This window comes from Micromys minutus, assembly GCF_963924665.1.
Source record: "Micromys minutus genome assembly, chromosome: 12".
NCBI classification, from domain to species: Eukaryota; Metazoa; Chordata; class Mammalia; order Rodentia; family Muridae; genus Micromys; species Micromys minutus.
In genome coordinates this window covers 15,878,211-15,903,866 of record NC_137981.1, presented here as the reverse complement: position 1 = coordinate 15,903,866, position 25,656 = coordinate 15,878,211, and the positions used below count along the sequence as shown (strand labels likewise).

At 40.7% G+C, this 25,656-nt stretch overlaps 1 protein-coding gene across 1 annotated transcript in view; it reads right to left on the bottom strand.

Moving 5' to 3' along the window:
- The window catches only part of CHD8 (chromodomain helicase DNA binding protein 8), a 38,827-nt gene extending 14,515 nt beyond the window's left edge, over positions 1–24,312 (bottom strand). Inside the window, exons 1-21 of the mRNA XM_080926357.1 lie at positions 23,323–24,312; positions 21,741–22,112; positions 19,372–19,757; positions 18,179–18,293; positions 13,738–13,920; positions 13,407–13,475; positions 12,789–12,844; positions 12,215–12,332; positions 11,154–11,237; positions 9,107–9,244; positions 7,959–8,080; positions 7,569–7,812; positions 6,338–6,514; positions 5,146–5,289; positions 4,701–4,956; positions 2,967–3,177; positions 2,609–2,804; positions 1,885–2,052; positions 1,336–1,515; positions 1,087–1,197; positions 251–447 (exon numbers count right to left, since the gene is read on the bottom strand). Coding sequence (XP_080782483.1) covers positions 251–447; positions 1,087–1,197; positions 1,336–1,515; positions 1,885–2,052; positions 2,609–2,804; positions 2,967–3,177; positions 4,701–4,956; positions 5,146–5,289; positions 6,338–6,514; positions 7,569–7,812; positions 7,959–8,080; positions 9,107–9,244; positions 11,154–11,237; positions 12,215–12,332; positions 12,789–12,844; positions 13,407–13,475; positions 13,738–13,920; positions 18,179–18,293; positions 19,372–19,757; positions 21,741–22,112; positions 23,323–24,165 — 4,370 coding nt within the window. The 5' untranslated portion in view covers positions 24,166–24,312. The remainder of the gene's footprint in view (positions 1–250; positions 448–1,086; positions 1,198–1,335; positions 1,516–1,884; positions 2,053–2,608; positions 2,805–2,966; positions 3,178–4,700; positions 4,957–5,145; positions 5,290–6,337; positions 6,515–7,568; positions 7,813–7,958; positions 8,081–9,106; positions 9,245–11,153; positions 11,238–12,214; positions 12,333–12,788; positions 12,845–13,406; positions 13,476–13,737; positions 13,921–18,178; positions 18,294–19,371; positions 19,758–21,740; positions 22,113–23,322) is intronic.
- Between the last annotated feature and the right edge of the window lie 1,344 nt (positions 24,313–25,656).

Sequence of the window (25,656 nt, the reverse complement as noted above, 5' to 3'; positions counted from 1 at the left end):
CTAATAAAATAGGAAGAGCAAACAGAAATATTTTGGGGGAGATTCAAATTCTGTGATATTCCCCTGGCTCCCAGAATTGCCATCTCCTCCCAAAAGTAGAAAACAGACAGAAGGTCCCTCATAGGCAAAGTGTCTTTTCTGTGATGCTTCTTGGTCACACTGTTTATTATTAAAGTCAACAAGGCAATCAGGAGTCAGTCAGCATGCAGATGCCCTACGGTTTGTTCATGGCAAGTTGCATTCTTCTTACCCATATACCAGGAGATGTTTCTCTACCCGAAAGCAGTCAGTGCGCCCATAGGTGTGATGACGGTCATGTCTTCGGGAACGTGGTCGTTCATCATCTTCACTTTCCAGATCAGAAAACTCAACCAGGTCATCATCTTTCAAAGTGCTGAAGTGTCGAGTCTGCTTCCGAACTCGAGGTGTGTCAATCACTAAGTTATTCTATGTAGGAAAAGGAGATATAACTCTATGATATGCTCATATGACATAATCTTGAATATAAATTATCAAAGTACTCAGATTTTTAGAGCATGTAAAACAATCTACAAGGCTCAGGAAGAAAAAGTGGTCCACATCTGTGGTAGTTTAAATAAGAATGGCTCCGCAGGCTCATAGCTTTGGACACTTTGTCACTGACAAGTGGTACTATTAGAAAGGATAAGAATGTGGCCTTGTTGGAGGAAGTGTATTACTTGGGGTAAGCTTAAGCCAGGCCAAGTGTTTCTTTTATACTTTCCGTTATAAGAGTTGCTGTGGTCATGGTGTCTTCAAAGCAATGGAATGGTGACTAAGACAACATATAAGTTGAGACAGGGTTTCTCTGTGTGTAGCCCTGGTTGTCCTGGAACTAAAGAGATTAGCCTGCCTGTGTCTCCCAGGTGCTGGAATTGAAGATGTGCACCACCATCACCTGGATAACATCTAAGTATGTTATAGGATATCCAAGGTAGAGAAAGTTTCCAAAACCTTTGCATATAATACTGTACCCTAAGCTTCAGTTAGCATTAAAGAGTTGGAACTGCTCAAGAGTGCAAGTGCTTTTATCTTCTACAGCACCTCCCTCGGGAAAGGTAAGCTCACCTTACTATTCAGCAGATCCATGTCTAGGTCTGCCTTTTTGGCCCATTTTTGCCAAAAATTTGGATCATCCAGGGAAATATCTGTCCTATTTTCAGAAGCAACAAAGCTTGCCTAGGGACAAAGAAATATAAAGTTAGCTACAATACTCTTATGCACAATGGAAAATTAACAAGTATTTAAAAACATTAAATCTTGGAGGTTGCTATCTTCATCTCTGTCTGCACATGTAGAATCTGCCACAAAACGTACCTTTGCAAAAGTAGACCCTTTCCCTTCAGACTCAATAGTGATGGTTGTAGTCCGTCTCAGCAAGATCTGATCTATGTCCTCCTCACAAAACTTAGAGCCCTCATCGTCTTCCTCCATTATGGCTGCATAAGCACCTTTCCTTAGGAGATCCTCAATCTCTTTCTTGGAGAACTGTTGAATCTACAAAATCCAAGACAAAGATAAAAAAATCTTACAAAAAGAGTAACATCTTATTGACATTTTATTGTACTTTAAGAAATAATCGTCAGTATAATTATTGATAATCTAAACAAGATAATCATTTTTATGCAAAAATTGCATTTGGGCGGGCAAGATCTCAGCAGGTAAAGCTGATTGCAATGTAAGCCTGGGGACCTGAACTCGTCTCCAGAACTCACTCACGTAAAGGGCAGAACTGACTCCATAAGCCATCCTCACTTCTATATGTAAATGCACACATGCATCAACATATACCCAGTAATAATTCTTACGTAATTGCTTCTCTCCTTCTATTCTTATGAATCACCACCAACTTGTCTACACACTTACTCCAGTAATGTTGCCATCCCGCCCACTCATGGACTGAAGCACGGCTTTATCCAATCCCAACTTGAGGCTGGCTTTATCAAACATCTCTCTCTCGTAGGAATTTCGAGTGATGAGTCGATATACCTTCACAGCTTTGCTCTGTCCAATTCGATGACAACGTGCTTGGGCCTGGTTAAAAAACCAACAAAGAGATGCATAATATTAAGCCTCAGCTTCACACTAAAACCAACTCAATTTCAAAAGGAAATGTCTGCCTCATCATGTGGAATAGGGTTAGCAAACTCTATGTGTGTTTGTCTCTTTATAAGTGAAGTTTACTTCAAACACAGACCCATTCATTTACATGTCGTCTACTGTGCTTTTGTGCCAAAGGAGCAGAAGGGAGTGGAGGAAGCAAACAACAGACTCCAAAACCTACAACTGTTAGGGATTAGGGTTTTTTTTTTTTTGTTGTTGTTGAAAACAATTTCTGTGTAGTGTGACAGTCCTAGAACTCACTCTGTAGTCTAGGCTGGCCTTGAATTCAGAGATCTGCACAAGGCATACACTACCATCACCATTACAGGTTCTTAAACTATGTTAGTGGACTCCTGACCTCACTGCCACCTCCAGGTCAACAATTTCCTCTCCTGGAAGAAGGGTTTTTTAAGATCATGATCTTATTAAAAACCTCTTGGATTAGGCAGGTAGTTGGTAAGAGAATAAATAATTTCTTTTACTTTACCTGCAGATCATTCTGTGGATTCCAATCTGAATCAAAGATAATACAGGTATCAGCAGCTGTAAGATTAATACCAAGTCCACCAGCACGGGTACATAGCAAGAAGACAAAGCGGTCTGAGTCAGGCTTGCTAAAGCGGTCAATAGCAGCTTGTCGGAGGTTGCCTCTAACTCGCCCATCGATACGTTCATATAAGTACCTGTCGAAGTGGGGCAGGGCATCATAAGAGGGAAAAGTAGCTAAGCAGAGAATCTTGCATGCGCCAAGCAAACATTCTACCATTGAGTTATACCCCAACTATGCCTTATGCTTTATGAAGTTATAATAACCACAAGACATTTTAGAATGACCCATTTCCTACCTCCTCTGGATCAGATAATCCTCCAGAATATCTAGACAGCGTACCATCTGGGAGAAGATCAGAACTTTATGGCCACCAGCTTTAAGCTTTGGAAGTAACTTGTCAATAAGAACTAATTTGCCAGCAGACCGAACCATGGCCTGCAGGTGGAAATCTTGTGGTATAATATGGCAAGCTTCCCGAAATTCCATCAGGATTTTCTCTTCTGCACCTGTAAATAAAATAGACAATGTTGGGAATAAGAGAAAACACAGTATTATTAATAATTAATACAGTGGCTTAAAGTAAATATGCAAAGAAAAAAGTAGCATGATCTCTTTTTTGTTGTCGCCCACTTCCCCAGCACAGGGTATCTCTGCATAGCCCTGGCTATCCTCAAAACTCTCAGCAATCTGCCTGCCTCTGCCTCCAGAGTGCTGGGATTAAAAATGTGTATCACCATACCCAGATAAGTAGTATGGTCTTTTACTTTCCCTTCCTTCTCTAGACACACACAGCATGTATACAAGCACTTGCATGCCCATGTGAATTTGAGTCCAAGAGAGTGCTTAATTTCACTCAGAAGCCAATAGGATGTCAGGTTTTCTGCTCTGCCACCCTGTCATTGTCTTCTGACAGAAGGTCTCATACAGAACGCCCTGGAGTTAGGGCTGGCACCTGACACACCCAGAAGTCTTCTTACTTCTACTCCGAGTGGCATTTAAGGTGTGAGTGGCCATGCCCAATTTATATATGGGTACTAGGAATTCAAATTCATGTCCTCATGCTTGTGCAGGAAATATTCTTATCCATTTAACAGTAATATCAACATTTCTCACAAAAAGTTCAGCAACAAAATATCCAAACTAATTGTCTATATAAAGCATCCAAAGGCAGGGCTTTCCTGAGTAAACTGAATTTTAAGAATACATAGATAGGGCTGGAGAGATGGCTCAGTAGTTAAGAGCACTGACTGTTTGTTCTTCCAGAGGTCCTGAGTTCAGTTCCCAGCAACTAAATGGTGGCTCACAACCATCTGTAATGGGGTCTGATGTGTGTGTCTGAAGAGAGTGGCATAAAATAAATAAATCTTTATGTAAATAATAGGGACAAAAATTAAAATGTAAAATACCAATTCTGACCCCAAATCCAAGATGTAGTGTAAGAAATTTTACCCAGGGGCTGGAGAGATGGCTCAGTGGTTAAGAGCACTGGCTGCTCTTCCAGAGGTCCTGAGTTCAATTTCCAGCAACCACATGGTGGCTCACAACCATCTGTAATGGGGTCTGATGCCCTCTTCTGGTGTGTCTGATGACAGTGTACTCAAAAACATGAAATAAATAAATCTTAAAAAAAAAAAAAGAAATTTTACCCAAAACAAAGGATAATTTGAGTTATTACTCATGAAATTATACATAGAAAATTGTTTTCAGTTTGAGGGAGTATGTAAAACCAAGGAAACAGAAATGATAAGAGAGGGGTTCACAACATGGCTCAGTAGATAAAAAGTCATTGCTACACAAGCCTGGCAACTTGAGTCTGATGCCAAAAACCCTCGGCAAAGTAGGGGAGAGAACAGACTTTACGATATTGTCCTGACTCCCAATGTGTGCTATAACACTGGTGAGCACACGTGCACACACACAACCAGCAGAAATACTAGGATAACTAAGAGTCTTGTTTTTGAGAAGAAAATCATATCCCAGTTACGGCTCCGTCAATGTACTGGTCTTTCTAAGGCGCTAACTCCCTCACCGTTGATGAGGTATGGGTGGTTGCAGCACTTCCGTAACTCCATCATCGTGTTCAGGAGATTAGGCATGTTGGTATGACCCGCCCCTTTGGAAAGGAAGGAGAAGTTCTTCTCTAAGATAGCTCTGTAGTATTTCTTCTGGATGTTGGTTAGCTCTACTTCAATAATAGTTTCCTGTTTGGGAGCCAAATTTTTTTCAACATCTTCTTTCAGTCTTCTCAGCATCATTGGCTTTAGAATGGCCTGAAGCTTTTGAACCTATGGTTCATTTATAAAGAGAAAAAGAAATCACTTATTTTACATCATAAAGAGAGAAAGAAACAAATAAGATCATGCGGAAACACAGAAAAATAGTTTCCACTATCTGCAGACTACAGACAATGCTACAAGTGACAAAGGCAGAAACTCCGGAAGGCCCCAAGGCATCACCTCATCACAGACTCTTACCTGCTCCTCTGTCTTGAGATCCCCAAAATCCTTAAGGAATTCCGATTCTGAGGGGAACTGAGAAGGTTCCAAGAAATGAAGTAGGCTGAACAGTTCTTCTACAGTATTTTGTAATGGTGTTCCTGTAAGTAACACTTTATGCTCCTGTAAGTGAGAAGACAAAATATGCAGAGAGCCCATCAAGTATACAGTTAGTTTTAGTTTATCTACTGAAAAATCAGCTTTCTGTCTTTTCTTTTTTAATTACCTACCAGTCATTTTTAAAAAGATTTATTTATTTTATGTATATGCATATACTGTCACTTTCTTCAGACACTCCAGAAGAGGGTATCAGATCTCATTACAGATGGCTGTGAGCCACCAGGTAGTTGCTGGGAACTGAACTCAGAACCTCTGGAAGAGAATGACTCAGTGCTCTTAACCACTGAGCCATCTCTCCATCCCCCATATTTCTGTCCTAACCTTTCTTTTTCTTGCTTACTTACTGATTAACAAAAACCATTTAAGCCATTATCTAACATACTGAAACTAAGTAAATACTGACTTAAGTCAAATAAAGCAAGGCTGCTCACCCCTGGAATTCAGGCTTCCCTTTGGCTCTGACAAAAAGAATACATTGAGTCTCGGAGCTCAAGGGCTCTGCAGCTCCACTTGACCCTTTTCAATACTGTCATGAGCTCACTTTGTAGGAAAGCCCACTCAGTCTGGCTTACTAGAAGATGAGAGGCCATGTATCATACAAATAACCTAAGTGCTCCAAAGAATAACTAGTATCAACAGCCAGGTGCAGCAACATTAATAACTCAGGAAAGGCTGGGTGCAGTGATGCAGGCTTTTAATCCCAGAACTGGGGAGGCAGGGTCTCTGAGTTCGAGGCCAGCTTGGTCTATAGAGTGAGTTCTAGGACATCCAGGGCTACACACAGAAATCATGTCCCAAAAGACTAAACCAAACAAACACCCAGGAAAGACTATATGAAATGTTGTTTTTAATATTAATCTTTGGGAAAGGTAACTAAGGTGTGTTTCCATTGTTCCACAAGATTAAAAAGCATTCATTCACAATTCATTTCCAAATCTAAACCTCACAACGTTTACATGATCTTCTGTGCTCTGCTGAGTTAGAGCAATTTTCACTCCACAGGGAAATCAGATTAAACTTCAGTGTCTATAAGACACTTTGGGGAACTCACCAGGTCCATGTGCTTGAGGCTATCAAGTAGCTTGCAATTACGGTTCTTGAGCCGATGGGCTTCGTCAATGATAACACAACGCCATTCAATTTCACGAAGTTCAGGACAGTCTGACAAAATCATCTCAAAAGTGGTGATCAAGGCATCAAACTTATATGCACCGGGGATGAGGCGACCCTAATCATGGAATCAGTGCCGTAAGAAGAGGTGCCTCCGAAACACATGCCCACCTGCTGAGTTCTCAATTTCCTTGCTATATTTAAGAAAGTTTAACATAAAATACAACTGTACTACCACCAACTTCTGTCACTCCTACTAACCATTGCCACCAAATCACTGAACATGAGATGAACTTTTCTCAACAGACTCAGCTTCGTGGGAAAATAACAGGACTATTTCACTGAGCAGCTCAACTGTCTGACTGTTGTATGATTAGCTGCTGTAAATCTGTATTAGATCATTCACTGGCTAACAGTAAGATTCACAAATGTTGAACTGTGCTGAAACATACTATAGGGGAAGAAGTGGAAGCCGAGAAGGTATTTTCCTGTAACCTAGTTAACTTAGGAGGCTCAGACAACAGGAGCACAAGTTTGAGACCAACCTGAGCTACATACTGAGCCCTTATCTCAAAAACACTAAAACTAATAAAAATAAAGTGGTAGTAGCCAATACAGAATATGTTAATATAGGTCTCTGCCTCAAGTCTGACAAAATCCAAATTTGCTATTAATACAAAATGGGTAATTCCAATTTTTTTCCCTTAGGAAAAAAACATCTTCTATTAAAATTTCAGTTGTTTTTTAAAAAAAGGGCAAATGCACATTTTGGTTTATTTCGATGTTAAATTTATCTTTCTGAAAAGTACTTTAAAACACAGCAATGTTACTAAAATTCTACTTCAAACACAAGTGTCAGCTGGGTGTGATGCACAGCTACCATCACAGCCTTCAGGAAGCTAAATCCAGGCTACATTATACGGCAAAGATAATGTCTCAAAGCCAACAAGCCAGTTCATCTAAATAATCTAGTCATTACTAAATCAGAATGTCCAGTGATACACGCGGTGTCTCTTGGCTACAAACAGCAGTCAACTCACACTATTCCATAAAAAGCACCTTAAATCATGTTGAGCCTGAATAACACCTTTAATTTTTATGTAGGCCCTGAAACACTAGGGACCTTGCCTTACTTTCTCCCAAGCACAGAACTCCCAAGGTGTACAACTCACCCGTGAGTCTTTACAGTACATTTCATACTGCTGAATCATCTGCCGGCTGGCCAGGCTGCCGTGGTACACAATAGTGTTCATCTCTGTCCATGTATTAAATTCTCGTTCCCAGTTAGTAATGGTGGACAATGGAGCAATGACCAAAAAGGGACCATGGATGCCCACATTATATACCTCCTGCAAGAAGGCAATTGACTGAATAGTTTTGCCTAATCCCATTTCATCAGCCAGGATACAGTTCTGCCTGTAGATTTTGGGGAATGAGGAAAGAACATGCCAAAAAGTTATCAACTTAGAGAAAAAACTACCTAGAAAAAATTATTTTAAGAGAATGTCTAAAAATAATTCCCAGACTAAGCCTACATGTTATAAGTTCACTTTGTTCTTTACCTGTTATACCAATTAAAGAGGAGCCAGTTGACCCCTTCTAACTGATATTCTCGTAATTGGTTTCTGTTTTTATATTCATGTGACAACTCCAATTTCTTCCAGGCGTTTGCCTGTGGACGATTCTAAAAAGTAAAAACTGAATTAGTGGAGCGGTGGGTTATACCTTGTGAAATACATATATATTCATGAATGTATATTATTTTAAAAAGAAAGACAGCCCAATGGACACTTCAGAAAGATGCCAGAAAACTACTTTTAAATATTTAGAGGACTGGAGGGGGAGGGGGCACTGCCTGCTTTCCCAGAGGTTCTGAGTGTATTGAATTCTAGCATTCAGATGGCAGCTCGTAACAGGAACTGTAGAGCCATGGGGTTCAATGCCTTCTTCTGGTGTGCAGAAAAACCACACATACACATCAAATAAATATTAAAAGGAAAAAAGAAAGGGGAAAGAAAAAAGTGAAGAAACTCGGATGCAATGATGCATGCCTATAGCCCTGCCCTCACAGGGGTAAGGCAGGAGGGTTAGGGTTGCTAAGCCCTGAGGAATCTCTTCATAGCACACACCTCTAATTTCAGCATGCAGGACGCAGAGGCAGCTGGATCTCTGGGTTTTAGGTCAGCCTAGTTTACAGAGCAAGTTCCAGGACAGCAAGGGCTGCACAGAGAAACCCTGTCTTGAAAACTAAACAACCAAATAAACCAAATAAATCAGGCACGTTGTGCCCTGTTTGGGGGACAGTATGTCATTATTCTGTCTTGCACTTTTAGTGTCTCAGCATTTCAAGTAGCTGGAAGGCAGACGTGCTATAATGACAGACAGTGAGGGCACTGCAAAATACAATTGGACTGAAGTAAAGACTCCTGTGTACAAACGAGCTTACTGGTCCTCCTCTTCTGCCTGTGGAAGCTCTAGATGTGATGTGTAATTAGATTTAAAATAAGACACACAATCAAACATGTATTAATTTTGCCTTAATGATTGGTACATTATACTATTTAGTCAACCCTTTCTTATATGTTAAGAAAATTTCCATCACAGAAAGCTAAACCAATAAAAAACTTCTGCATGTAGAAAAAGGAAAAAAAAAAAGTCTTGACAGTCCTTTACATTACTACGTTTATCTTCTGAGTCCAAATGTACCTACCACCCTTTTGAGTTCTGGATGTCTGGACTGGATCCGTTTAAATTCCCGAATCTTGCCCTCGTCAACATCCTCTTTAAGCTCCCATGTACTGTCCTCATAGGGCAGAGAGCACCATTTTACCAGGTAGTAAATTACAGGCTAGGCGAAAAGAAAGTCAAATCAGCAGTGATTAAAGGGTAAGACTTGACTCTAAAATCAGGTTCCAAAGTATCAACTCCACAAGTGCTAAATGCCAGCTGAATCTACCAACCACAGTGCTATTCTATACTCATTCATTGTGTAATACCACTCCCATTTTTGCAATTCAAGGTGGTCACTGTTGGGCTCTGGACCCAGTATGCTGACTGCCCTGGGTTTGATCCCAGGTACTACAAAAATAAAATAAAAAAAGATGATCATTCACTCTTGTGATAGCATTTCCATTGTAGGCTTAGATAAAACAAGTACAATTAGAAATATTAAGCATAGCCAGGTGTGGTGGCCTCCACCACTAAACCCAGCACACAGGATATGAGCTCTAAGTTAGCCTGGTCTACAGAGTGAGGTGTAAGGCAGCCAAAGAGACAAAGAAACCCCTTCTCCAAAGGAAAAAAAAAAAAAAACAAAACAACAAACAAACAAACAAAGGGAGTCAGGGTGACAGGCACAGTGTGCTTAATGGGGATCTCCTACTCATCAGTTTACAGAGTCCCCCTTGAAATAACTACCATTAGGTGTGAAAGCACCTCAGCAAGCATAGAAGTCTCCCAATGACTCTTTACTACAGTGATTTTAGTCATTACTTGGCTAAAACATTTTTGTATACATCACATATTTCCAGCATATTAGCTTATTTTTGTAAAGAATATACTTATTTCCACTGTTAGCTAATATAAAACAGATAAAAATCAAATCTATTTTAGGGAAGCAAAATGGATACAAAGAATATTATTATCAAATATTGGGAATATTAACTATACTATCAAAACACCAAAACATTTTAACACCATGTCAGCTGCACATTTTAAAGGGTTGGAAATTAAGGCCAATTACTTTTAGAAGGCTAGGTATAGCGCTGGCAACATAAGACTGCCAAGGTAGGAACAGCCAAGATTCTGAAAACGATTGCAATTTAAGAGCAGCTAGCTTCCTAATGATTTGCCTATTCTCCAGTCGCTCCCAGAACACACAACACCATGCACACTCAACCCACAGAGAATGTGCATTATATACATTAAACTTAATAGAATCTCAAGACATTAAAATATTAACAGCCCCAGTGTACCTAAGGTTCTTAATTATTCTTAAGACTGAGAAACAAGGTAAAATGAGCAAATGTTACAGATCATGTTGGAATGACATGTGGTAGAATCGCATAGCTACGAAGCATAGCTTAAAACTTAGTGCTGATGGCTGAATACACTACTCTTCTCTCAGTCACTGTCACAACCAAAACCTTTGTGAAGCTAAGCCAGCAATGGTTTGCAGCAAAAAGTGAAGCTTTTTAGAAGTGTGTTGTCTAAATGTAATCTAAGAGATGAGTAAGTTCACTTTTGGCTTAGATCTGGTATGACTCTTTGGAAAATCAAACAGGAAATCTATAAGACTTCCAAGTATTTGAGAATAAAATACATATATACATACACATACATATATCTCCAATCTGTAGAGGTTGTAGTACAGTGATTCCCAAACTACTTTATGAAAGAGAAATTCCAAGAAAAGCAACTTGAAATTAAGGCTCTTATAGCTTTAGCCTATACTTACATAGTGGGAACTGTATGTGACAAAATGAGAAATGAAAGGTACTGACTAATGGTGAGTTCAAGAAATACTGAAGCTAGAAACCTGTGCAAGTGTTTTTCGACTCATTAGTGTGGAGGATCCTCTTAGAGCCTGAAGGAAGCTCTAAGATGCCCTCTTCTACTCCTTTGCCTTCCCACAAAAGAAATTCAGAAATACCTTTTAAGTCCAAGGGATTTTTCAGCCACATCTGAAAAATAAAGGATTGGCAAACCAACAAAAGAAATATGCAGAGACCGTTCATGTTTCTCTAGGCCCAACTCACCTCACCATTATCCTTGTCAACACTGTGAGACTCATCCAATATCCTATCCACCTCTACGTAGTCTGGATTGAAAGGCTCTTCATCCTAGGTGAGTTATGGAGCCAAACATTAAGGCAGGGAAGACTGTCCAGTAACCTACCTATCTATACCTTTCTACTGTATCTTTACAAGTTAAAACAAACAAACAAACAAACAACTAATGGGAATTGTGGAAGTTCATAGCATTAAAAGTCAAACACTAGTAACTACACAAATTGTTAAAGATAATATTTCCTTGCTTATGTATCTTCAATGTTTATTTGGTAGTAACCCTAAATATAAAAAATAAAAGTTACTTTATTACTATTTTCTACCAATACTAGATTAGAAATTTGATTTAAAAAGTTTTCTTAGACTAGAGTGAAGCTCAGTTGATAGAGTGCTTGTTCAGAATGCAGAAAGCCCCAGGTTACATGCCTAGCACATATAAATGATGGGGCAATGCCTATGATCTTAGCACTTAGAGGTAAAGGCGATCAGAAATTGAAGGTCATAGTGAGTTAGCCTGGGCTGCACAAGACTGTCTCACTAAAAAACAAACCAATCAAACATACAAATAAATGTATCTAAAGCACCTAAGATAGCTTAAGACCAGTATTAGAGAAAGGAGAACTTGGTGAGGACTAGGCTACTTTATCATCCCTCCTGAAAAATACTCTACCCAGACGGACTTATCACTGTCTTACAATACTGAACTTTTAGAGCTAATCCACAGATCATAATTAAGCCTAGGGAAAAAAAGCATGTCAACAATTAAAATTCAAACTCTACACAATATACACAAGCCAAGCATGTCTCTGCAGACTGACAGCCTGGCAATCTATCTGTGTTAGGAAAGGGAAGGCCATGTTTACACTTCTGTACCAACATTAGACAGGTAAAGGCAAGCGGCACATCTAAAGAGAGCCTGGATTATACTGTGAGACCCTGTTGTCTCCACAAAACCAAACCCAAACCCAAACCAAACCAAACCAAAAACAGCAAAGGTTTAAAAGAAGAATAGTCAATGCTGTAATACTTACTTCATGAAAGAAGTGTCTCATCTGAGCCATTTTTGTTTTGAAGCGCTTTAGTTTCTGATGGATCCTCTTATCCTTCTCCAGCTGGGAGATAGTTGCCCATTCACAGTGCAGATAGGAACTACAGTGGGTGGGAACAGCCGGTCATCCTGTGAGAACTGGAACCTAGCACTCTAGCACTGGGAACTGGAGACTAGCCACCAACAGGTGAGACAAATGTGTGCTTTAACAGGAGACAGTTGAGGTCAGTATTCCTCAGACCTGAATGTACATACAAACCATCTTGTCTGGGTATGCCTAGATGCCCAGACTTCCAGCTTTCTCTCAAGCAGTGCTAATTAGTTCTGTTGGCTCCCAAACTAGAGTTCAGAGTAATAAGGCCTAAACACTGCTCTCACCCCACTTTCTGCAAAGAAACAGTCATTTCAATTACTGAAATCTTCAGACTAGTTTTTGGGAAAAATGTAAAAGAATAAAATAAGAAAGTAGTAGGTAAGGCACCCACAGCCTGTGGATTCAGAGTGAATAGGAGTCTCCATGAGAGGCCCTTCCATAGCTCTGACTGTATGGAACTTACTAGTTCTTGTACTTGACAAAGAATTCCTCTGCCTCAGTGTATTGTCCAGAAGGAAGCTGAGAAGAAATACAGAAATTATAGTCATATATTTATCAAAGATAGATCTTTTAACTTCATCCAAATATGGCAAACCTTCATCCTGATGTTTCCTGAATATTCCATTGATCAAGAAACTAATCTAGTACTAAAGGTATAACAGCTGGAAAAGAAAGCGTTTCTGCACTGTAAACACGTAGTGTATTAAGAGAGCGAAACTGTTTTAGTTTTCATACACCGTCTCTCTTTTACTTACTGGACGGTGGTGGGTTAAGACTGGGTTTTTCTCTGTAGCCCAGGCTGTCCTTGAACTCAGAGATTCACCTGCCTCTGCCTCCCTATTGCTGGGATTAAAGGTGTGTGCCACCACCAACTGGCCCTTATACCACCTCATATAACTACACACTAGCAATATATTCTGTGATTCAAAGGTACTCATTAAATAAAACTTAAGAACTAGAATGTAACTCACTAGTAGAGAATACCCATCATTGGAAAAATAGACATTTCTTTAAAACCAAAAACTATATGACTTCAACATTAAATATGCTATGAATGACACTGAAGACAGAAAGGCCTCACCTCTTTCTTCACAATTCGCATGGAAAGCACTTTGTCCACAATAGCTGCATCTTCTTCACTGGGATTCTCCTGTAGCAAAAGATGCTGTCAATCAACTAATGGTTGAAAAAAATGTAGTAGTTCATACCAGTAATCCCTGCACTTCAGAGGCAGAGGCAAGAGGAATGCTGCCTGGCCTGCAGACACAGACACACACAGACAGACACACAGACACACAGAGACACACACACACACACACACACACACACACACACACACACACACACACACAGAGAGAGAGAGAGAGAGAGAGATGCACAGGAAGGCTCTGAAATGGCTTATGTTAGCTTACCACAAAGAACTGCATGGAAGGCAGAGTCTCGCCATCAGGCTCTTGCACTGGCTCTGGGAGGATGGGCTCAGGTTTTATTGGACCAGTGACGTCAACCTCCTCCTCCTCTTCATCATCTGTTATCTTTATATCCAGGTCCTCTGTATATTTTTTTCGCTTAACCTGGCGGTTTGAACGTCTCTTCTGTAGAGGACATACAGTAAATTGCTCAGATATCTCAATTTTTTAAGACAGTAAATTGTGTGTTAAATAACAGGCGAGCCCTGAACTCTCAAGCCTCTTATTTCTGTCTCCCATGTACTGGTATTATTACATCTATGCACCCTTCCAAAGGAAAAATGTTTAGAAGTATTTGCTTATGCTAACAGATGTAGATTTTATTCCAACATTCTCAGGGAAACATAAATCGAACAATGGTAGTGACATAGTTATGTCTTCACACAGACTTTTGCAAGATTGTTTTTGTTTTAACAGCCAGGAATCCTACCCTGTGAGCGCCTGCTAAGGGGCTCTAAGAAATTCAAGCAGGAGTCTAGCCACAAAGCACTGCATGCTGCAGAGCTGGAGTAGCTCACCAGGCACATTCTGTCTGTAGCTGAAGACTTTGTTTTCTTTCTTTCCTCTATCTTACTTACTTGTTGTTATATTGTGTGTGTCTAAGTTCATAGAGCTTTTGGGGGTGGGGAGGTCCACCATGGGTTCAAGCACACAACTCAGGTGTGGTCAGGCCTGCGTGGCAGACTCTTACCCTATGAACTTTCTCACTGGCCCTTGAAGTTCTGTCAAAACCATAACTTCATATGTACTAGTATGTCACTTCTTCATTTCTTAACTTTCTGGTCTTATTGGTTGTTTTGAGGCAGGACCTTTCTCGATATAACCCAGGCTGTCCTAAAACTCACTCTGTAGACAGGGTGACCTTGAACTCAGAGATCCACTTGCCTCTGCCTCCTGGGTACTGGGATCATGAGCATGCTCCACCAAAGCCTAAGTTTAGCTAACAATATTTCTTAGAGTCAGCTTTCTTAATGTGTCTTAGGTCAGCTGGGAATAGTGGCATACACCTCTAATCCTAGGAAGCAGAGGCAGGTGAATCAAGGTCAGCCTGGTCTACATAGTGAGTTCCAGGACATCCAGAGCTACCTAGAAAACCCTGCCTCAAGAACAATATGTATTTATACTATTTAATATTTGTGTATTTGTAATATATATAACATATACTCCTTAAGTATATGTTTATAGATATATATATTTAGGTCCATTTTATTCTTTCTAGTGGCTAAAAAAGTAATTTTTAAAGTAATTTAATACTTGTAGCTCATGATACCAAAATGGGGAAGGAGACATTTTTTCAACATAATATAGCCTCGGAAAATGAAAGAGTCACGTGACAAAAAACGCTGAAATTCAGCAAACTTGCACATTTGTAAAAAAAATCAATGCTCCTGGGGTTAGAGAAAGCCCAGTGGTAGGGCACTTGCCTAGTGTACATACAGTATTGGGTATAGTCCTACGCACAGCAAATACATAAATAAATGAATTAATAATGATATTCTAGTCAGAGTAGGACAGAATACAGACAGATAGCATTTATAAAAGGTTAGATTATCTAGATGGTTAAATATCTTAAGATATAAAATCATCCATGAAGGAAAACAATCCCTAAAGAGGGTGAAGGCTCTGTAAACTGAAAACATTAAACACAGAAGGAAAGGTTCCCTGCTTGTGGATCTAAAGAACTGATGCTATAGAGGGCTACATCTTCAAAGGACTCTAAAGCTCAAAGAATCCCCATCAAAATCACCACAGTACTTTTTCAGCAATAGAGAAACTAACTTATAATTAATATAGAAGCACAAAAGGTCCCAAGTATCTGAAATAATTAAGCCAAAGAACAATGCTGGAGTTATGATAATATGTAGTTTCAAATTATACCACAAAGTCATAGCAACAAAATCAGCACAGTATCTAGATACCTATAGCAATGAAAGAGAAATCAGAGCTTTCTCAAATGAAAAGCTTCTGCAGAGCAAAAGAAATGATTACAATGGTGAAAAGAAAAAATCCATGTTCTAGTCAGGATTTCTATTCCTGAAAAAAACATCATGAACAAAAAGCAAGTTGGGGAGGAAAGGGTTTATTCAGCTTACACTTCCACATTGCTGTACATCACCAACGGAAGTCAGGACTGCAGCTCAAGCAGGTCAGGAAGCAGAAGCTGATGCAGAGGCCATGGAGGGATGTTACTTACTGGCTTGCTTCTCGTGACTTACTCAGTCTGCTTTCTTATAGAACCCAGGTCTACCAGCCCCGGGATGGCACCACCCACAATAAGCTGGGCCCTCCCCCCTTGATCACTAGTTGAGAAAATGCCCTACATCGGGATCTAATGGGGGCATTTCTTCAAATGAGGCTCCTTTCTCTGTGATAACTCCAAGTTGACACACAAAACCAGCCAGTACAATAAAAAATGATAAAAACATTACTGTACATCTGACAGGGAATAATATCTATACAATATAGAGTTTAAGATCGGAAAAGAGGACTCAGTGGATAAAGGTGCTAGTTAGCAAGCCTGACCAACAGTTTACTCCTTAAACAAACATGGAGGAAGGAGAGAAGCAATCCCTGTGAGTTTTTCTTTCATCTCCATACGTGCACTTAGCATGTCAGTAGTCCTACACCATAGGTATGCACAAATGAATAAGTGCCAATCTTTCCATTTATGAGTTCTAAATTTTTAAAAAAGGTTTATTTATTTTGTGGGCTGGAGATGGCTCAGTGGTTACTGGTTGCTCTTCTAGAGGAACTGGGTTCAATTTCTTATACTCACATGGTAGCTACCATCTGTAACTACAGTTTTAGGGAATACAACACCTCTTCTGGCTTCCAAGGGCACTGCACACATGTGGTGTACAAATATACATGCAGACAAAACATCAACACACATAACAATAAGTAACAAAACACTTTAAAAGATTTACTTTGACTTTGTGTATATGAGTGTTTGTCTGTACGTATTATAAACACCATGGCATGGCTGGTGACCTTGGAGGCCAGAAGGCATTGGTAATCTTAGCACTTAGAATGATAAAGCAGAAGGATCATGAATTTGAGGCCTGTGTGGGTGACAAAGCAAGACTGAAAAAGAGAGCTGGATTGATGGCATACGCCTATAAACCTAGAACTGTGAAGGCTGAGGTGGGAAAATCACTTGAGTCTAAAGTCAGAAGGGTGGTTTATGCCTAGCAAATGAAAGTAGAGGCAGAAGCAGCAGTTCACATTAGCTCTGCTTCATACAGAGCTGGGAAATGTGAGACTCTATCTATCCTAAAGCCCAGCAGAAAGAAAAAAAGTTAGAAGAGGAAAGGAAGGGAAATATGGGCTGAAAAAGAAGCTCAGTGGCTGGAGTACTTGTTGCTCTTATAAGCATGAGACCCTGAATTCGAGACCCTAGCATTCACATAAAAGGCTTAGTGTGGCAGAGGGCTTGTTGGCTATCCTCCTAGCTCCAGGTCCAGTGAAAGATGCTGTCTCAAGTCAGACAGTAGTAGAGGACATTCAACATCCTCCCATAGTTTCTTTCAACACACACATGAGCACGCACACATACATACAAACTAAAAATAAATAAATTAATCAATGTAAAAAAACAGAAAAGGGGCTAGAGAGATGGTTCAGAAGTTAAGAGTACTGGCTATTTTTCCAGAAGACCCATAGTCAATTCCCACCACCCACATGGTAACACATTCTCTAACACTCTACTGCAGGGAAGGATCCACTCCCCTTTCTGACCTCTAGGGGTACTAGGCATTCCCACAACTCACATATATATACATGCAAGCAAACACCCATATACATAAAATAACCTGTCTTTTCAGAGAGACACTCTGTTCATTTACTCGACCTTCCACTTGCTACTGTTGAATGCAGAGCAGCTGAGCCACATTAGCAACCAGAAGCTGGAGAACAAAGACAGAGTCCCTAGAACAGCACATTCAACAGGGAAGAACTTTATAATGCTCACAGTTCTAATCAGCAAATTGTAGTTCCTTCTGTGGTTAGACAGCACTGTAAGGCAGCGAATGACAAGTGGAGGCTAAGGTTCGTCTAGTCTGGTTTTCCATTCCTTCCATGTCTCTCATCTTCAAAGACAAGGAAAACAACCCAAACTCTGTACCTAACCATGCAGAGTTCTTGTCAGAAACAGATGTGCAGACAAAGTGGAACAAGGGGAGAGCTGAGCAGCTCTCCAGGAGAGGAAAACCATTCCCCTTGAAGCCACCTATTCTGTATCATGAGCTTTCATGGTTTGCTCAGTTCTTGTAACTCAGGAATTTGGGAAATGAGTACTGACATTTTCATAAGGACTATTTTTATTTTATTTAGATACTCAGAGACAGAATGTTTATGTTTGACTACATTCTTAAAGGTCCTTTACCTGGATGCTGCTCTCTTCGTCCTCCCGGGGCGACTGTGCAGGCATGACTTCCACATCAGAGTTGTCAGATGATGTGTTACGCTTTCTCTTCTTGCCCACTACAGGAGTGATGGTGCTAAGGAGGAAAGAAGTCCATTTGCAATGAAGGCAAGGATAATTTACATTATTAATCTAAACTGTCATATACTGAACTTCTAGACAGAAATGTCTGGGTGTAAAAGAAAATAAAAATCATCAGACTTGCTCATCTATGGCACAAATAACGCTGAGCGCCTGTCTGGAAAGGCAGCGCCCAGCTCCTAAGGACGACTCTGTCCTGGCTTTTTACTGAGGACCAAATCACAGAGATGAAACCTAATTCTTTTTTTTTCTTTTAAATATATAATTTTCTTTTAAAAATAATTTTTTAAAAATTATTTGTTTTATGTAAGTACACTGTCACTGTCTTCAGACACACCAGAAGAGGGCATCAGATCCCATTACAGATGGTTGTGAACCACCATGTGGTTTCTGGAATTGAACTCAGGACCTCTGGAAGAGCAATAGGTGCTCTTAACCACTGAGCCATCTCTCCAGCTGCTTATTAATTTTTTTTAAAGATGCATTATTTTATGTAGAAAATGTTTTGCCTGCCTGTATGTAGGTGTACTAGCTGCATGCCTGCTGCCTGCAGAAGCTAAAAGAGAGCATCAAATCCCCTGAATAGGAGCTACAGGTTATAAGCTGCCATATGGTACTGGGAACTGAATTCTTGACATCTACAAGAGCTGTAGCATTCTTCACTATTGAATCATCACTCCAGCCTTCCCAAACTTGGTTTTTTATGAGGTAAAAAAGGCTATACAGCTTGAAAAAACAGAGTAGAAGCTAATAAGAAAGTAGCTCCAAGAAATAAAAGAAAAAAAAAAAAAAAGCAACAAAAACCTAACAAGCCACACTCCCTCAAACAAGGTCAACAGTGGACAGTGACTGAGGTTTCAGGGTAGGAAAGCAGTGTCCAGCAGCTCTCTTATGAGCAGGTGACGGGGCACTAAGAAATCTCTTACGTGACAGTGAAGAAAATTTATCAGCAGTGTGCAAAGTGGCATGAGGGTTCTCTTTTAGGTCTTGTGGGTAGCTGCTATACACATCCTGGTATATTTTCACAGCAGTGTGCTGTCCCCAGCACTCCATGGGGCAGCAGGAGCACTCACTTTAGCTTACTCTTGCCCTTCGTTTTGGAGGCAGCAGCAGTCTTGCTCTTCTTTGGCTTCTCCTCCTTCAGCCTTTCTCCACTGCTCTTCTTCCTGCGTTTCTTTTCGCCCTCCTCCTCTGGCCGGACACTAGGCAGCTCATCCTCATTCAGGACTCGAGGTATGTTTTGCTCACCCCTGGCCCGGGCCCTAGCAATGGCCTCTGCTACGATCCGATTTGCTTTCTCTTGCTTTTTCTGGTGCTCAAGCCTGCGGTTCTCCTCCATTCCAGGCTTCCCTGCAGTGTGAGGGGCACAGCTTGCTGGTGATGATAGGGCTGCCACTTCACTGGCACTTAGAACTTTAACCACAGAGAGTCCAGAAGAGGCGCCCTGAGAAGAGCCAGCCTGAAAAAACAAAGACATTATAGTTTCAGCAAGTTTGCTATTTAAATGGCCTAAATAAAACTAGGTATGCTCAGCAAGATATGGGGGCACAGGCCTGTGATTCCAGCACTTGGGACACAGAAGAGAATTGACTGCCTAGTAGCTCAAGGTCAAGCTGGCCTATATAGTTCAGTTCCAGGCTAGCAAAGGGTTACATAATGGGACAGTGTCTATAACACAAACAAACACCAATACAAACAAAACACAAACTAAGTATATATGCCTTAAAAATCAGGCCCAGGGTTAAGACTCAGTGAACCTAGATCCAACTGAAAATAACATGTAGTTTCAGATAAGAAAAATATTTGTAAAAAACTGAACTTTATATATTCTTTTGCCATTGTTTTCATATTCAGTATTTTAGGAGACTCATAATGTACACAATAACAACGATCTTTGTTCTAAATATTCAAAAGTCTAAATCATTCCCTCAGCTTTCCTTTATCGTGTGTGTGTGTGTGTGTGTGTGTGTGTGTGTGTGTGTGTGTGTGTGTGTCTGTACATATGCATACTGAGGGCAGATGCCCTCAGAGCTAGAGGCATTATATCTCTAGGAGCTGGAGTTTTAGCCACTTGATGTGGGTCCAGGTAACTGAACTCCGGTCCTCTGAAAGAACAGGAAGTGCTCTTAATCACTTAGCCATTTTACCAGCCGTGTTAACTATTTCTTTAGCTTTCAAATGAGACATAATTACATTAAATTTAATTTATATGTGGTGCAAATTAGGAGATGGATGTCCTCTGTTGATCTAATTCCCATTAGACAGCTTCTCCCTAAACCTGAAGCTAAGCTATAACCAAGTTTCAAAGATCCTCTTTAACCCTGCAGGGCTACATGTCTATATGTCTGCCAGACCCACCTTTTTTAGGTTCTTTTTTCCAAGACAAGGTTTCTCTATATAGCCCTGAATGTCCTGGAACTCACTCTTTACACCAGGTTGGCCTCACACTTCTGTTTCCTGAGTTCTGGGATTAAGGACACACGCCCCACCCCCACTGCCGACACAGCCACCTTTGTGCTAGAGATGTTAAGCATCTGAACACAGGTCCTCCCGCTTGCACAGCAACCACTCTTACCCACAGAGCCATTTCCTCAGCTCCATCTATATACCTGTGAGTGCTATATGTATGTATACATGTCTGGGATATATATCTGCATGCACATGGAGGATCATAGAACAACTTTCCTTTAGATCAACCTGTCTCTGCCTTCTAGGTGCTGGGATTAAAGGCGTGAATCACCACACTTAAGATAGGCTCTCAACTGCAGTAGGGTTCACTGATTTGGCAAGACTAGCTGACCAGAAAGCCCTAGGGATCCTCCTATCTCCATCTTCTTAGTGCTGGGATCACAGGCTGTTCACACCAGTGCTTGAGATACAAACTTATTCACACTGTACAGAATGTGCATTTTTTCTAAGTGAAACATCAACTGTATCAAAAGGTAATTTCAAATCATCCTTTTTCTTAAATTTTTACCTATTTGAGACAGAGTCTATTATGTAGCTCTGGTTGTCCTGGAACTCACAATATTACCTCAACTAAAGATGTACCTGCCTATGCCGCCCCACTGAGGGCTGGAATTAAGTGCAAGGGCTCACCATGCCTGCATCTTTTTTTCTTAAGGGGACACAGTCTTGCTATTCAGTATAGTTAGTTCAGGCCTAGTTTTCCTTCCTGACCCCAATAATATTATTTAAAAAAAAAAAAAAAAGACTACAAACATTTTAAAGGCAAGTATTACTACAGAAATCATCACCTTAAACTCTTAAACTCAACAATAATTCTTAGTCTTTATACGATTTAATCAAAACAAGGTTTCTGTGGGTGAAATAATAATTTACACCTTAGTTCCGAAGTATTTAAAACTTCCTTCAGTAAGCAGCAATAGTTACTGAAGGCAATGACAAGAGACTAAGGGCATTTCCTTTCCAAGTCACTCACCTGTGGCTGCAGCACCATCTTGAGCGGTACAGAAAGTCTCTGCCCTGGGTTTTGGCCTGGTCCCATTATCTGAGCCTGCTGCACAGAGGACAGGGTGAGGGGCTGGGCTGAGGGTGGCGGCTGTGGCTGTGGCTGTGCTGATGGAGGCTGTGGTACAATCTGGATTTTCTGTTGTGGTTGCTGCACCTGCAGTTGAATAGTTACTACTTTGGCAGGCTGCCCCTGGGCATTCTTGGCTTGAGTCAAGGCTGCCAGCTGGTTGCCCTGTAACACTATCTTGCCTGGTAGACTCCCTAATACAACATGTCGATGTCCTTGAGGACCTCCGGACTGTGGCTGTTGAAGGACCAAAGTGATGCGTTTCGATTCACCCTACAACGAAAAATGAAATCATTATATAGAGAACTGTTTATACCAGCTTTCTTCATTCAAGATTTGTAAAACTGAAAGTCAGAAAATCAATTTCCGTTTACCCTCCAGTGTCTCTCTAGTATCTTTTCTATAGAACCTCTGCCCAGTGCGTACTGAGCCTATCACAGACACAAACTACAAACACACACAGGCACTCACTCGTGCACACACACACACAACTCGATAACCATCTAAGACAGTCATTTAATGTTTGGGAATTAGGACAAAAATCCATAAGTAAAAGGAAACATGCTTCCACAACAGTTTCATTAGCCTTAATGCTCACAACTGCTCCCAGCTCTTCTGATCCTTTATCCAGAGCTTTCTATGATGAAAGAGTAAGAGGAGAGTACTGTTGGGAACAGGAGAAAAAGGTGCAACGGCATGTGTGCGGTCATCTTGGCATCAGGAGGCTGAGAGGAAGGATTTTGAGTTTGAGGTCAGCCTAGATCCCTATATAATGAGAACCTTTCAAAAACAAACCAAAACCCCAACAACTGGTGTGACAGCATACACCTCTAATCCCAGCAGTAAGAAGGTGGAGGAAAGTGATCAAGTTTGTGGTCAGCCCTCCTTGATTATTACATAAATCCCAGGCCAGCCTGGGCTATACCACAAGAATCTGTCTCAATGAATGAATGAATGAATGAATGGATGGATGGATGGATGGAAGATAGAGCACATATAAGTATTACAAATATATGTTCTCAGAACATCTTCTATTATCAATGTCAGCTTGTAGCATATATTTGCTATGAATTTTTGCTTAATATACATATCTTCCTGAAGACTGAGCTGTCCACTGTATTCAGCACAGATAGGTACAGTGCAGCATGTGATAAGAGATGAGAGGCACATTAACATTAACTACTACACCTACCAATTAAGGAAGTGGCTGTCAAAGCTCATTGGTGAAAAGCAAAGTCAGTAATGCATGGAGGTTAGTGCCTATAATCTCGACACTTAGAAACCAAGGCAGGAAGCCTGCCATGTGTTTGAGAACAGCCCCAGCTAGATGACTTCGTCCCAAACATCCCACACCATGCAAGACAGATCTAAACAGACTTTCCTATAAAAAGTTCTTATAAACTATGTTCTCTCTTTCCCCACCCTCATTGTTCCTAGGTCCTCTATGAAACCACACTTCACCTCCCTGTTTCACTCAAGTCACCTGGGTAGGTGTAGATGTCAGTGTAACTGCAGGCTTCAGTGGGGGCCCAGTAGCCCCAGGATTTCCAGCAGGAGCTGAACCCTTAACAGGCTGGAGGACTAGCTGCTTTACTGGTCGGCTTGGCTGGACAATGCGCTGAACAGCAGCCTGGTTTCCAGGGACCTTCGTGGCCAACACTGTATTACCAGAGACAATGGATACACCTGGTCGAAGGGGTGTACCAGTCAGCACTTTGGTAAAAGTGACTTTTCCACCGTTGGCTGTACCAGCTACTAGGGGCTGAGCTGTACTGGTGATACCTTGAGCCTGAATTTGTGCCACATGGGCGCCTGTGACTGAGGAGTTTGGTGGAGCTTTAAGAATAACAATCTTAGGAGCTGACTGAGATGGTTGTCCTCCAGTATTACTAGGAGAAACAGCGGTGGCAGAGACACCCATGAAAGGATTCCCTTGGCTCAAGATCTCCTGGCTCTTGGAGACCTGCAAAAGTCCTGATGTTGGTGTTGATGTCTGTAAAACAGGCTGGGCTGGCTGCTCCTGGCTGGCGGGCTGAGTGGTATAATCATGCAAGGTTAAGGATTCTGGAGCTGGAGCTGTGGATTCTTTGGGAAGTTCTGTGGGAGCTGTTTCCTCTGGCTGAGGAACCAGGTCACTTGCTGATGAATTCCCCACATCACCACCTCCACCATCTTGGTTCATCTGATCCAAGGAGTCCAGAGAACTCGGCAGTCCAAGTGCTTCTTCAATGGGGTCTTGAGTGACCTGGTTGAAGCTGTCATCAGTCAGAGAGTCCAGGCCAAATAAGTTTGGGTCATCAAACAGATCCATGATGGGGTCTGCCATCTTGGTAAGATAATAAAGGATATTTGTTGAAGTTCTGGGAAGGGAAGGGGAGGGGGGGAACTCTTTCTCCCCTCCCCTTCCCTATCTATTAACAACAACAACAAAAAAATGTACACAATGAATGAAGATTATTCTTCCAATGAAGAGACAAAAAACAAGTGCATGTCAGATTATCTTGGACTTCATGGAGCAAAACAGCTAAGTCTTCAGAGGGAGAAGGTAGAATTCCTGTGATGGAATATAAATGAAAAATAAGCAAAGTTGGTGATTTCAATGAACATTTGTATGGTATGACCTTAATATCCATTTACATTAAAGTAATAAGAGGACATTATGAGGAACTGTATAGATGGACACATGGTAAAGAGAATCCACATTTCTCTCTCAAAAATAAAAATTAAGAAAAAATTAACCCCCTTTAGGCTCTTACATCTCCACATCTTGAAGTTACTGTCTATCAAGAACATTTAGCTTGTTGGATGCAGTAGCACAGCTTTGAGCTCAGAACATGGGAGGCAGAGGCAGGAGGGTACCTGTGAGTTCCAGGCCAGCTAGCCAGAACTACAAAGTGAAGCACTGTCTCAAAAAGCCAAAGAAACAAATCAAAAAATTTCCAAACCCCAAAAAACATTAAGCTTGTTTGTCCATTTCTTTCTACAATTATCTTTTTAAGATAACGATAAGGAAGTTTATATTCACCCGCTGTTAAACTGGCACAACTCTAAAATGTATCAAGAACATTTCTATAAAGGTTGATTAAAGTTTCTAGAAATACTGTTATAAATTCTCTTTTGATCCAGATACTTCTACTTATGACTGATAAAAGTAAGCCACTTGAACCAACCTTCTAACACAGTGTGAGCTGAACCCAGGGTAGTTTCCCCAGTGTCTCACTAAACATTTATATACAGCATTTTGTGCTAATATATTTTTCAATGCCTTCCTTACATACTTAATGGGTGGCTTACTTTTACCAGTCATAGGTAGAAATACCTGAATCAAAAGAAGAATTTATAACAGTATATCCAGAAACTTTAATCTACCTTTATAGAAATGTTATCTATACATTTTAGAGTTGTACCAGTAAGATTAAAAGTTTTCTATGCAAGAGACTCAGCATTTCAACCCTAACTTACTGTTACCTATACATATCCTACATCCCTACCTGACACAGTTCACTCAATAAGCTCTTGTACCTACAGTGCTTTAGCCTATACACGAAACACAGCCTCCTTCACCCATTCACCCCACTCCACATGTCCTTCCCAGGAGAGGAGACCATCACCCCAAAGCTCTTCTTTAGCCCAGCCATTTGTGATGAACCTATCTTGTACTTGCATTCTGTCTTATTTAAAGCAAAACATATGTGACTCGAGATTCTTACCCATATTCTGAGAAGGCCCAAACCATTCCTTTGTGCAAGTTATAGAAATTATTATCTTCCCAAGATGCTTGTCTGACATGTTTGAGAAAATTGTCATAAATTTATAA